This window comes from Brassica napus, chromosome C1 (genome assembly GCF_020379485.1).
Source record: "Brassica napus cultivar Da-Ae chromosome C1, Da-Ae, whole genome shotgun sequence".
Lineage (NCBI taxonomy): Eukaryota > Viridiplantae > Streptophyta > Magnoliopsida > Brassicales > Brassicaceae > Brassica > Brassica napus.
The window spans coordinates 50,721,191-50,735,118 of record NC_063444.1 but is presented as its reverse complement, the minus strand read 5'-3'; the positions used below and the strand labels follow the sequence as shown (position 1 = coordinate 50,735,118).

The window sequence follows — 13,928 nt, the reverse complement described above, 5'->3', positions numbered from 1 at the left end:
AATCTACAAGGTTGTAAATTATAATTGACAAAATTGTTTTTCAAAATAATATTTTATTTAGTCCTCTACACTCCTCTCTAGAGGTGATGAAGTAAAGCTTAAGCAAGCAAATATTAGATGAAACAGCATAACAACAATTATACAATTCACATAAATACCAATTGTTCAGCTTTAGATCCAAAAAAGTTTGCTTTTATTCAAGAGACAGAAACAGAACAACAAATCTATTCAAGAGACAGAAACAGGACAACAAATCACTCAGAGAGATTTTCAGAGCGCATCAACCAGAGCTCTCACGTTCTTACTTGGTCTTGGTGGGGACCCAAGGTTGGTAACGAGTCCAGTTCTTTTGCCCCGGGTTCAAGGTATGTCCTTTAGAATGGTAAATGTATGCATCACCTTCTCCTGAGAAGTTCTCTCTATGCTCAATCCCATACCTCTTCGGTTTCTGACTCAACAGCTTCAAACAGAAAGAAAGAGAGACATTGTTTGTTTTCAAGTTAGTAAGCAACTTATTTACTACCCGAGATAGCGGATTTGGAATTGGCTTTATTCATACCTCATCTCCAGTGTGATCAGTGATGAAATGAAGCCATCCGTGCCATTCCGCTGGTACTTGAGATGCGTTGTAACGATCCTTGGATGCGTACTCTACCCATCTGTGTCTACCTGTTAGTGAAGTGACTCAATGTAAAATCAAATTGGCTAAACACTCTTTATATACACATTCATAGTTTCACCACAATGTCTTCAACAGATAAAAGATCATTTAAGGGAGAAGTTGAGCACGTATATCCTCAAAACTATCACATAGACTGGATTTGATTTTACTTCGATAACAACTTAGGCATTTCTAAACAAGGCTATACAAATCTCTGGTGGATTAGGTTAAAAGGCTCAACTAATCTTACTCCGAATTTACTGAGACATCAGATTATGCTGTGATCTAGCAAATAACGGAAGCTATTTGGATAAAAAGGTTCCATGGTTAAACCAAATGCTACAATTCAAAAGTAGACAAGACATCTGAAGTCAACTATATAAAGTTTATTGGAAGAGAGATATCAGGTATCATGAATCCTATAGTGGCATCAGTATTTAGCAAAAGCATGGTTTTATATTTAGCAAAAGCATGGTTTTAAACAGGCAACAACGCATCAAGTTATTAGAAAAAAAAAAAGTTATTAGAAAGAAATGCGTACCGTATTGAGTATCACCGAGCTTCTGGTAGTATTTGTTACCGAACTTGTCCACACCAACAAGAGTTGCTCCAATGTTGTGTATTTTAGTTTGCCTTGAATGATCAAACAAGAGACACCAAAACTTATACTGATCAGAAACTATGACTCAACAGCAAGGCCAAACAAAAAGAAGGTGGAAATAAAACACAATATTCAAGTATATTATGTGATACACTAACAATCGGAATCAGCAAGCGAACAAAAGACGGATGTCATGATGTTAAGCAAAAGCAAAGTAGTATATAATCATAGTTATCAGTAATGGCAGAACCAATGACACTACTAAGCAAATACTTGAATCCAATGATGTTATATTTTGCAAAATCTAACATTCATATGCACAACATCCCTGTATTAAAAATCTAAAAAACGTTAATTCAAGCTCCATATATTCAAAGCATGCATAAAAGAAATGATCTTTAAGCAAGGTTGATGTTAATGCGGCCAAATTCACCAATTATGTAGAGAGCCTATTAGAAAAACATATTCAACTTAAACTAAACTACACTACCTTTCAACTCTATTGTGATTCTTGAACAATCAATTGAATCATATTTTTTAAAATAATCTCTAAAGAACTAAATATAAGAGATAGATGCTTACAAGAGGTTCCCATCTGGTAGGCATCTCCTGTAATCAGGTAAACAAAATTGAAACGATTCCAATTAGAACATATGAGAGATTGTCTTAAGAACCCAATTGCTAGGGTTTACGGGATTCAATCAAATCCAGGAGATCGCAAAATGAAATAAGCTGAGAAAGAGGAAGAAGAGCTTACAGGAAGCCTTCTTCACGGATCATCCTGAGGAAACCGCCCAGACCTTTCTCTCTAATCGTCTCCAACGCACTCTTCGCCACCGTCAGTGCCATCGCTGTTCCTCTTCACCTCTCTTGCTCGGAGTCTAGTCTGGGATTCGATTTCGACGTCGAACACACAACAAGCGACAGATACAATAGACATTTTCAAAAACGCAGTTTTGATTTGTTGGGCTTTGTGTTTTACATGGTTCGCCTAGATGGGCTCGAGATGGGCCAAATCTTGATGCTTTGGTAAAAATAATAGTAAACTGAAACATAATTAATTACCAATGAATCATTTTTCATGTGCATAACAAACTTTTTTTTTTGGTTGAAAGTGCATAACAAACTGTATAAATCTTTTCACTTACATATAGGTTGTGGTAGGAAAATTTGGAGTTAGTGAGAAGAAAATAAAAAAAAAAAGTGAAAATGAGAAAGAAGTAAAAATGGGAGAGAGATAGAGAGAGTATAGTAAATATTTGCTCTTGTTTGAACTAGAAGAAATTTCTTTTGTGTATTTTACTTTCTTCTTGTAACACAGTATCTAGAAGAAATAACAGGAAAATAGCTTTCTAGCTGAATGATAAACTTTCAGAGTAAATAAAATTTTTCTTCTTTATTATTTACTCTAAATATAAAATCCAGTCAAAATCATAAGCATTCACCATTAAACAGATATAAACAAAACAATACCATTGTTATTAATAAAAAAAACATAATTTTTTATATCATAAACCATCTTTTTTTTTTTGTCATATGAAATTTTACTTAAACATCCAAATCAAAATTTCATTACAACAGATCCTCCACCCTATGCTAAGATAAAAAAAAGATATCATAAATCATCTATATATAGACAAAAATATTTAAAAATAGTTAAATAATCTTTTTGTATATATCCTACACCTCCAGAAACAGCGTATTGACATGAATATTCAATTTTTATATAATAAACCTTTCCTTATATTTAATTTAATTACATAACCTTTCATTATATTTAAACTAGTCAAAACCCTTCGACGGTCAACGTAAGTACAAGTCCTTCCTTCCTTATTTTTCCTTCTCCCTCCCTGCGTCAATCTCAGGCTTCCTTCATAAACCTCTCTCTCTCTCGATAATATATATATAATAATCTCCCTCTCGCCCTTACGCTCATCGAAACCTCTCGCTCTCTCTCTATAGTCCAATAATACACAATCGCTTCTAATCGACCTCCATTGATTCTCACCTTCCCACCAACCATGGCTGCCGAGAAGTTACGCGACTTGAGTCAGCCTATCGACGTCACCTTGCTCGACGCTACCGTTGAATCCTTCTACGCGACGGGATCGAAGGATGAAGTAAGTCAATTTGCTTATAAGCTCCTAATCGATGAACGAACGAACGAAACGAATCAATTCAATCGCGTCTTGTGTGTTCTTATACTGTTGATTGCGTATTCGATTAGCGTTTGTGTGTTGATTTGTTTTCAGAGAGCTGCGGCGGATAATATTCTTCGTGAATTGAAAGCGAACCCTGACACCTGGCTTCAAGTGGTTCACATTTTGCAAAGCACGAGGAGTACACATACCAAGTACTTTGCTCTTCAGGTGAAGTTTTGGCTTATTCAACTTTTTTTGCTATTGGGGGAAAAAGTTCTGATGGATTGATCTTTCAGGTGCTGGAAGGTGTTATTAAATATAGGTGGAATGCTTTACCTGTTGAACAGCGTGATGGAATGAAGAATTACATCTCTGAAGTCATCGTGCAGGTATAGTATATTTGAGAGGTTGTTAGTTAGAATGAACTTAAATGTTTTTTTTTTGTTATCGTGTAGCTCTCAGGGGATGAAGGATCTTTCAGAGCGGAAAGGCTTTATGTCAACAAGTTAAATGTCATTCTGGTTCAGGTATGTATATATCTTCAGGGTTTCATGCTTTGAGTCTTTGTTGTGTGTTTACTATCTATTTATTTGTGGTGTGTAATACAGATCGTGAAACATGAGTGGCCTGCAAAGTGGAGGAGTTTTATTCCTGATCTAGTTAAAGCTGCCAAAACTAGCGAGACTTTATGTGAGAATTGCATGGCTATTTTGAAGGTAAGTATTGTCTAACTACTTTTGCATTGAGTTCATGATGGACTTTTAAATAATATTCCTTTTTTTTTCTTTAGCTCCTGAGCGAAGAGGTATTTGATTTCTCAAAAGGAGAGATGACTCAGCAGAAGATAAAGGAGATGAAAGAGTCCCTAAACAGGCAAGTTAGACTTTTCTGGAAGTTTACTTTGTTACAATTAGAGTAAAATCAAGAGCAAACTATGCTCAAAACTTCAAATATCTTGCCATAATTTCAACTGATGATTGTTCCATATTCTACTGACTTGTTCTGTTTTGTAATGTGCAGCGAGTTTCTACTCATTCACGAGTTATGCCTATATGTTCTCTCAGCTTCCAAAAGACCAGAGCTTATTCGCTCAACGCTCTCTGCATTGCATGCCTATCTTTCTTGGATTCCGCTTGGCTATATATTCGAGTCACCCTTGGTAATATATTTGGAATATAAGTGGACTAAGAGAGGTTAACAAGTCTCACATTATCGATATCCTTATTACTGATCTCATTGTTCGCAGCTGGAGACCCTCCTTAAATTCTTCCCTGAGCCGGCATATAGGAATCTCACCCTTCAATGTCTGTCAGAGGTATGCCTGTTTATAGTCCGGGTGTTATGGGTGTCACTATTTTACTGTCACTGTCTAATGGCTTGTGTTTCTCTGGCAGGTTGCAGCTCTTAATTGTGGGGACTTCTACAATGGGCAATATGTCAAGATGTACGGCATTTTCATGGGACAGTTGCAGGTAATGCTCCTTCTTTTTATTGGTTTTGTTCATTGTTTCAACACTTTCAGTTTTAGTTGGTTATGCACCTTATCTGGTCGTTTATGGTATTTACGTTATTATGTTTACTTTCATGTTACATTGGCTAACGCTTTTTTCATGTCTGCAGGCAATGCTTCCTTTAAATATCAATATCCCAGAGGCATATTCAAATGGAAGTGACGAAGAACAGGCAAGTCTTTTACGAGCATTAGGTTCCGACCATCCCATATCTTAGTGTAAAATTTCGCGATGATGACTGTATATTTGTCTTTACCTCTAGGCTTTTATCCAGAACTTGGCACTGTTCTTCACTTCATTTTTCAAGGTAATTTTCTTTCTTTGTGGAGTAAGATGTGTGGGTTTTCCTTGAATTTTAGGCTTTATATGTGTGTAAACGAGGGATGAGGGTTTGCATTTTTTTTCTAGTCCTTTTTCTTTCATATTTATATGCATTTCAAAAATAGTAAATATTGCTCTCTGTCCTTCATTTGCAGTCACATATAAAAGTCCTAGAATCTGCACCGGAGATTATTTCTTTACTACTTGTGGGTCTGGAATATCTCATTAGCATTTCATATGTTGATGACATTGAAGTATTCAAGGTAATGTGAATTATCTTTATACTTTTTGATGTTTATTAATAATACTATAATAAGAATTTTTATCTCATGTTATTTGTCAATGCTTTGGAAGTTGATAGCTTTTGCTTGCTTATGAGTGAACAGGTTTGTTTGGACTATTGGAATTCACTAGTTTCGGAGTTATTTACGTTGCATCATCATGTCGGCCACCCTGGTCTAACTCCAAGTCTGTTTGGATTGCAAGTATGGCTTCTTTAGATTCTTTCACAAGATGAGATTAGGATTGTATATTGCGCTACTTACGTTTTGTCTTGATTTGCCTATTGTCAGATGGCTTGCCTTCCTCGTACGGCTGGTAGCATCAAACCGGAAGTCACAGAGCGACAAAAACTTTATGCTGATCCATTGTCAAAACTAAGGGGGCTCATGATTAGTCGTATGGCTAAGCCTGAAGAAGTGATAATTGTTGAAGATGAAAATGGAAATATAGTCCGTGAAACTATGAAGGATAATGATGTTCTTGTCCAATATAAGGTATCTTCTGTTACATAAGATATATACTAGATCCTCAGAGAAGGCATGGATTTATACATAATTATTAAATAAATTATATCTCTACTTGAATCACAATTATGATGCTATATTGGAAAGAAGTTCTAAATAGTATTTATTATATAGACTCTACCCTAGGTTTCAATCATACGGTATTCTCATTTTATATTTTACACTGTTGCAGATAATGCGGGAGACATTAATCTATCTCTCGCACCTTGGTCATGATGATACCGAAAGACAGGTACTTGTTATTAGAGATGTCAGGCTGTCCTTATTTTGTGAATTATCTACAGGCTTGGCTGACCCTGTTGTGTTGATATCAACTTTTTGTTGTTCCTGCAAAGATGTTGAGTAAGCTAAGCAAACAGTTAAGCGGGGAGGAATGGGCATGGAACAATCTGAACACTTTATGCTGGGCTATTGGATCTATTTCTGGTTCCATGGATGTTGACCAAGTAAGTTCTCAGCTCTCATTGTCGTCTACTTGCATCTTCAACTAACAACAATTGAGAATTTTGTTTGTAATGCAGTAACAAATACATTTTTGGCTCTAGCTATTTGGTAGCATCTTTCTAATGTTTCTAGTGCTCTCATTGTCGTGTCTTTATTTCAGGAAAACAGATTTCTGGTGATGGTTATTCGTGATTTGTTAAGTTTATGTGAAATCATCAAGGGAAAAGACAATAAAGCTGTTATTGCAAGCAACATCATGTGAGTTTGTTTGTACATTATAAATGCTAATATGGAAACCTGCTTGATACTTACGTAGTGTTAGATTTTTACTATAAATGGATCACATGTTCCTTGGTAGCATGATATTATCCTAAAAATTGAACTTGTTCCATGCATGATTCGTTTGAGTATTTGATCTTTGTCTTCTTGTTCTTTCGTTTCAGGTATGTTGTTGGACAGTACTCGAGGTTCTTAAGGGCTCACTGGAAGTTTCTGAAAACAGTTGTTCATAAGTTGTTTGAATTCATGCATGAGACACATCCTGGTGTTCAGGTAATTCTTCTCGTTTTAAAGTTGAAGACTTTAGAATTCGTGCAGAAGTTACAGTTTCTTGGCTGAATCTTTCATAATGAAGTATGACCGATTGGGAAATTTGATTTCATTGTCCATGTACCAACAATTATTACATCTCAGTATTTATAGAAGTTATTGTTACTTTCTATGCGGTCTGGTTTATCAAAAATCTGCTCAAGCTAATATCCTACATTTTCCTTTCAGGACATGGCGTGTGATACATTCTTGAAAATTGTTCAAAAATGCAAGCGCAAATTCGTTATTCTTCAGGTATGTACTAGTTCGTTTAATGCACATTTTAATCCTTTACTTTATCATCTAAAATGAGGTCATCTTTGTCTTTTTTAGGTTGGAGAGAAGGAGCCATTTGTATCTGAACTTTTGTCAGGACTTGTTACTATTGTTGGAGATCTTGAACCTCATCAGATTCACACCTTTTATGAATCTGTACGTGTTTTTAATCATGTCTGGTTTATGGAGATGGAAAGCTATTACTTGCTTGATCTCACTCTCTGTCTCTCTTCAGGTTGGTAGTATGATCCAGGCGGAAACAGATCCTCAGAAGAGGAGTGAATATATCCAGAGGTTGATGGATCTCCCTAATCAGGTTTGTTATTAAGCAAAAACGTACTGTTCAGCTTCTGTTTTCCAGAGTCGCTAAACGTTTTCTTTTTCCTCTACAATGTAGAAATGGACAGAAATTATAGGACAAGCACGTCAGAATGCAGATATCCTTAAAGACCCAGATATGATACGTACTGTGCTAAGTATCCTACAGGTCTGATCTCGTATTACATTGGTATACACTTTTTATTCATCTTCTAGAGCTAGTTGGACCGTTTTTTGACTTATATTTGTATGCAGACAAATACGAGAGTTGCAACTTCGCTAGGAACACATTTCTTACCTCAAATCTCGTTGATCTTCTTGGATATGCTGAATGTTTATAGGTAAATTTTTATACTTCTTATACAAATGTTTACGTACTTTTTTATCTCTCTATTTAGTAAGCATTGACTTTATTCTTCCTCTTCTGCACCAGAATGTACAGTGAACTCGTGTCGAGCAACATTGCTGAGGGTGGCCCGTATGCTTCGAGGACATCTGTTGTTAAACTTTTAAGGTAATATCGCTTTCTATACCAAATTAAAAAAATCACAGATATATATTACAAACTTGAATTTTATCTACATCTTTTATGCTTTCATGGAACAGATCTGTTAAGAGAGAAATCCTTAGGTTGATAGAAACGTTTCTAGAGAAAGCGGAATACCAGCCACACATTGGCAAACAGTTTGTTCCACCAATGATGGATCCAGTTCTTGGTGACTATGCAAGAAACGTTCCAGACGCAAGGGAATCAGAAGTCTTATCACTCTTTGCGACAATAATAAACAAGTACGTCTCTTGTCTCTGTTGATGCATGCCTCATCATAAGAGAAGTCTTACAGCAAAATGTAACATGGAAATGTGTTTGTTTTTAGGTACAAGGTTAATATGCAAGATGAAGTGCCTCGCATTTTTGAAGCTGTTTTCCAGTGCACTTTGGAGGTAACAGATTCTATGGTCCATATATGGTTTAACTCGTCTTTTATTTTTATTCTTGATCCAGTAACTATGCATACAAGGAACTGCTAGTGAGGGCCGATTCGTTTGCTCATTTTTGTATGCAGATGATCACGAAGAATTTCGAAGATTATCCAGAGCACCGCCTCAAGTTTTTCTCGTTACTTCGTGCTATTGCGACGTTCTGTTTCCCTGCCTTGGTACAGTTGTCAAGTGAGGTTGGTGTTTATGGTCTTGCATATAGTTTTCTTAGCTCTTACTATACTAATTGGTTTAGTGATCCCTGAGCTTTTCCTTTTTTTTGTGCCTCTTATCAGCAACTGAAACTAGTGATGGATTCAGTTATCTGGGCGTTTAGGCATACCGAAAGAAACATCGCAGAAACAGGGCTTAATCTCTTGCTGGAGCTGCTGAAAAAGTTTCAGGTTATGGAACTTCCCCGTCTCACTTATAATCTTCATTGGTTTGTGCCATTAAGTGCGTGATCTATAACATGTTATTATCTCTAATTGTGACAGAAATCTGACTTCTCTAACCAATTCTACCGGACATACTTCATGCAAATTGAGCAAGAGATATTTGCTGTCTTGACCGATACCTTCCACAAGCCTGGGTTCAAGTTTCATGTCTTGGTGCTACAGCATCTATTTTCCCTGGTAATAAAAATACATATACACACACACTTAAAATCTACCGTTTGCTAGTTTCTGCTGATTTTGAGAGAGTTTCATGTTGTAAAACGTTTCAGGTTGAGAGCAAGTCTTTGACGGAACCTTTGTGGGATGCTTCAACGGTGCTTCAGCAATACCCAAACAATGCTGCCTTTGTTCTTGAATACACCATCAAGCTTCTAAGCTCATCATTCCCAAACATGACTACATCAGAGGTAACTTAACCAAACTAACATTAACCAGACGATTGATTTGCTGTTTCATTGCTTAATCTTTTTGACATTGCAACAAAACAGGTGACGCAATTTGTGAATGGACTTTACGAGTCGAGAAGTGACATTGCGAGATTCAAGAATAACATACGAGACTTCCTTGTACAGTCCAAGGAATTCTCTGCTCAGGTATAATAATAGTTTTAACTACAAAGATTGGTTTCTCACCAATAAACACTACATTTCGTTGAAACTGTATTGAATGTATTTGTTTTTTATTTTCAGGATAACAAAGATCTATATGCTGAAGAAGCTGCTGCTCAAATTGAGAGAGATATACAAAAGATGCTTTTGATTCCTGGTCTTATTGCTCCAAACGAGATTCAAGACGACATGGCTGATTCATAAACTATTTCTTAGGATGAATTTATTCAGTGAATCTTGTTTTTTTATTTTTTCCTTTTACATCGAATATTTCGTATTTTATTAAGCTAGATCGAATCATTCATAAGTTAAAAAATATGAATTTGGGTTTAATGGCCACAAATTAATACACTTTCCTTTTGTAATGTTGTAGAGGCGTTTTACATTTTTAAATCAACCAAGTTTATTGATAAATGTCTAATCAATTTAATTTAAAGTATTCATGATTGGTTGAGCTATATATTTATTAATTAAATATAAATATTTTAAAATGGTATATATATATATATATATATATATATTTAAGCTGCTTGGCTAAAACATTTTATCTCAAAAAATGTTTAAAAAATGAGAAAGGTAAAATTTTTTTTGAATAAACATAGTAAAAGAAATGCTAATATAAATATTTCTTAGACTGAATATCTATTAGAGTAAAAGGTTGATTGCTCATAAAGAAAAGTAAGAAAACATTAATCAATAAAAATGAAATATTTATTGGATATAGATAATTATCCACTTATAATATTTTATTATATAACTTTTCATTGAAGTTAAAGTAACTTGGGATGAAAGTATCTTGGGGCTAAAGTATTTTTCCTTGAAGTTAAAGTAACTTGGGATGAAAGTACCTTGGGGCTAAAGTACTTTATCTCTTTATATTATTTTATAGTTTTTTGTATACTATAAATATGGGTGAACCCTTTTGTAATGAGATCATCCAAAAAAAAAAAAGAAATAAAAGACAACAACTTTTACTCTTTCTCTCTTTCTCTTTCGTAAAAACACACCCACACATAAAATAACAAAAGAGAAAGTGGTCCCATCTCATATCTCTCACTTGTCTCCATCGCCAATTACATATATATATATATATATATAAATCAGTTCCTCCCTTATTATTTACAACACGTTATCAGCACGAGGCTCTGACCAACTGAAGTTTATTAATCCAAAAAGTTCTTAAACCAGCCGAGGTAATGTTTAAATTTATGTATTTTTAATATACTTATTTTATTTAAATTTTATTATTGCTTCGGAGTGAGAGGCTGGACCTTCTCCGTTCGGGATGATAGGCGCTGCCTTCCCCGACTGATCGTTATGGTAGGCTATGCCTTCACGATCAGAGAAACACGTGGTAGGCTTTGCCTCCGTGAATAAAAAGGTCAAAAATAGTAGACTAAGTCTCCTCGGACTTTGAAAAATGATCAATATGGTAGTCTATGACTCCTCGAATCATGTGGTAGGCTGAGCCTCCCGATTTTATTTATGCTATTTAAATTCTTGCAATTTAAATTTCTGCAATTTAAATTTCTGCAATTTAAGTTTATGCTTTTATTTTATGCCTTTAATTTCTGCATTTAAATTACGCATTTAAATTCTTGTAATTACTATAACTATATATATTATTCTATGAATACAGTTATCATGTCGAATTTGACAAAGCTCGAAATTAATGCCCTGGATATTATGGGAAATAATTATATGACCTGGGCAGTGGGTGCAAAAATGCACCTGAGAGGAAACGGGCTTTTGGAAACCATCGATAGTTCAAAAACGGTGTCGGATGAGAAAAAGGCTAAAGCCATGATATTTTTACGACACCACATCCATGATGGTTTAAAGGATGAATATATTACGAAAGAGGATCCTTGTGACCTCTGGAAATCTTTAAAAGAGAGGTTCGATCACCAGAAATATGTGATCTTACCGAAAGCTAAACACGAGTGGATCCATCTCCGGTTCCAGGATTACAAAAGTGTTAGTGAGTTTAATTCCGCGATGTTCGGAATTACTTCGAGGATGATGTTATGTGGAGAGAAAATAAGTGATTATGATATGATCGAGAAAACTCTCTCCACGTTCCATCCTGAAAATGTAATCCTGCAACAACAATACCGAGTGAGTGGATATACCCGTTACTCGGAGTTGATGCAAGTCCTCCTTGTAGCGGAGCAGAATAATCAACTCGTGACTTTAAACCATCAAGCTCGTCCCACTGGATCTGCTCCATTCCCTGAAGCGAATGTTGCATCATCCAGTTATGATAATAGGAGAGGACGAGGTCGTGGACGTGGTGGAAACCGTTATCATGGTCGTGGAAGAGGACGAGGAAGAAGATTCCGTCCCTATGATGAAAGAAATAATAAAGACTTCCACGAAAATGAAAGGAATGAAAAGGGCCAGGATGATAAAAGGCAAACGGGAACGGTTTGCTACAGATGCGGCATGAAAGGTCATTGGGTACGTACCTGTCGTACACCAAAACATTTAGCCGATCTGTATAGAGAATCCCAAAAGGGAAAAGAGAAAGGAAGAGGTGAAACTAACTTCATCTCTGATGAACCTGGGCCATCCTTTCATGGTTTAAACGATGATACTCATCTCGACGTATCAGACTTTCTGGTTGAACCAGAGAGTATCGATGAGTAATATAAATAGATGTGATATAAGTAGACTGTATTATAGTATCTATATATTTTGTTGTAAGATATATGTTATGTTTGTTATGTTTAATGTTTAATAATATATGTTTTATGAATATTTTAAATTCAAAAAGAATGCCAAACTTTGAGACTATGGATGGAGATTTGTGTTTGGCAGATAGTGCGTCAACGCACACAATAATCAAAGATAAGAAATATTTCTCCAGTCTCAAAATAAGAAATTACGCTGGAAGCGTAAGTACAATATCTGGTAATGCAAAGATTATTATGGGCTCTGGAAGAGCGAAATTTTCAATGCCAGGGGGAACGATATTTGAAATAAGTTATGCATTGTATTCCCCCAAGTCTCATAGAAACTTGTTAAGTTTTAAGGATATCCGAAGAAATGGATATCATATTGAGACTATGAGTAAAGATGGCATTGAATTTCTTTGCATTAAGTCCGAGAAAAAACATATACTTGAAGAGTTAAGAATGTTATCCTCTGGACTATATTGTACAAAAATAACCATGACTGAGTCCTATGCCGTGGTAAACATGAAGTTTACTGATACATTTAAAATATGGCATGAAAGGCTAGGACATTCTGGTTCAGTCATGATGAGAAAGATAGTGCAAAATTTGAATGGCCATCCGTTGAAAAACGGAAAAATTTTGCAAACGGGCGAGTTTACATGTAATGCATGTTCCCAAGGAAAGCTTATAACTCGGCCATCACCAGCAAAAGTAGGCAATGAATCACCAATATTTTTAGAAAGAATACATGGTGATATATGTGGGCCGATCCACCCACCATGCGGGCCATTTAAGTATTTCATGGTATTGATTGACGCATCTACTAGATGGTCAAGTGTGTCTCTTTTGACGACACGAAATACGGCTTTCGCAAAGTTCATTGCCCAGATAATAAAGCTGAGAACGCAGTTCTCAGAATATGCCATTAAGAAAGTAAGGCTTGATAATGCTGGTGAATTTACATCGCAAGCCTTTGATGATTATTGTATGTCAATGGGGATTGATGTGGAGCATCCAGTCCCCCATGTGCATACACAAAATGGCATGGCTGAGTCATTGATAAAACGGTTGCAGTTGATTGCAAGACCGTTAGTCTTGAGAACAAAGCTCCCAATTTCTGTATGGGGTCATGCTATATTGCATGCGGCTGCACTGGTTCGGCTAAGACCGAGTGCATATCATAAGTACTCCCCTTTACAATTGGCATCTGGACAAGAGCCAGATGTATCCCATCTCCGTATCTTTGGGTGTGCGGTCTATGTTCCGATAGCTCCGCCACAAAGAACAAAAATGGGCCCACAAAGGAGATTGGGAAATATATGGGTTATACGTCACCAAGTATAATAAGATATCTGGAACCAGTAACTGGTGATATGTTTACGGCAAGGTTTGCCGATTGCCGCTTTAATGAGGATGAATTTCCAGCATTAGGGGGAGGAATTAGAGAAATTCCTAAAGAGATTACTTGGTGTACACCGTCGTTGTTACACCTTGATCCCCCTACGAATCAAAGAGAACTGGAAGTTCAGAAAATTGTGC

General features: G+C 36.0%; 3 protein-coding genes across 3 annotated transcripts; 2 read left to right on the top strand and 1 right to left on the bottom strand.

The window, feature by feature from the left end:
* Positions 1 to 128: 128 nt before the first annotated feature.
* On the bottom strand, positions 129 to 2,219 carry LOC106435805 (probable NADH dehydrogenase [ubiquinone] 1 alpha subcomplex subunit 12). The gene is made up of 5 exons (XM_048746006.1): positions 2,020 to 2,219; positions 1,845 to 1,871; positions 1,203 to 1,294; positions 560 to 669; positions 129 to 460 (listed from the first exon to the last, which is right to left on the bottom strand). The coding sequence occupies exons 1-5, from the start codon at positions 2,109 to 2,111 to the stop codon at positions 302 to 304; spliced, it is 480 nt and encodes a 159-aa protein (XP_048601963.1). The 5' UTR covers positions 2,112 to 2,219; the 3' UTR covers positions 129 to 301.
* An 839-nt stretch (positions 2,220 to 3,058) lies between these two features.
* Positions 3,059 to 10,125, top strand: LOC106435806 (protein EXPORTIN 1B). Its single transcript, XM_048746003.1, has 32 exons — positions 3,059 to 3,382; positions 3,515 to 3,631; positions 3,700 to 3,792; positions 3,859 to 3,930; positions 4,012 to 4,119; positions 4,194 to 4,276; positions 4,424 to 4,562; positions 4,650 to 4,718; positions 4,798 to 4,875; positions 5,024 to 5,086; positions 5,177 to 5,221; positions 5,391 to 5,498; positions 5,622 to 5,720; positions 5,808 to 6,011; positions 6,214 to 6,273; positions 6,377 to 6,487; positions 6,646 to 6,743; positions 6,929 to 7,037; positions 7,263 to 7,328; positions 7,407 to 7,505; positions 7,585 to 7,665; positions 7,747 to 7,836; positions 7,923 to 8,008; positions 8,101 to 8,181; positions 8,274 to 8,456; positions 8,543 to 8,609; positions 8,732 to 8,842; positions 8,942 to 9,049; positions 9,143 to 9,280; positions 9,373 to 9,510; positions 9,592 to 9,696; positions 9,793 to 10,125. Exons 1-32 carry the CDS (start codon positions 3,284 to 3,286, stop codon positions 9,913 to 9,915), a joined length of 3,231 nt encoding a protein of 1,076 aa, XP_048601960.1. The 5' UTR covers positions 3,059 to 3,283; the 3' UTR covers positions 9,916 to 10,125.
* Positions 10,126 to 10,327: 202 nt separating this feature from the next.
* Positions 10,328 to 12,936, top strand: LOC106435794. Its single transcript, XM_048746005.1, has 2 exons — positions 10,328 to 10,904; positions 11,351 to 12,936. Exon 2 carries the CDS (start codon positions 11,356 to 11,358, stop codon positions 12,358 to 12,360), a length of 1,005 nt encoding a protein of 334 aa, XP_048601962.1. The 5' UTR covers positions 10,328 to 10,904; positions 11,351 to 11,355; the 3' UTR covers positions 12,361 to 12,936.
* The last annotated feature ends 992 nt before the right edge of the window (positions 12,937 to 13,928 follow it).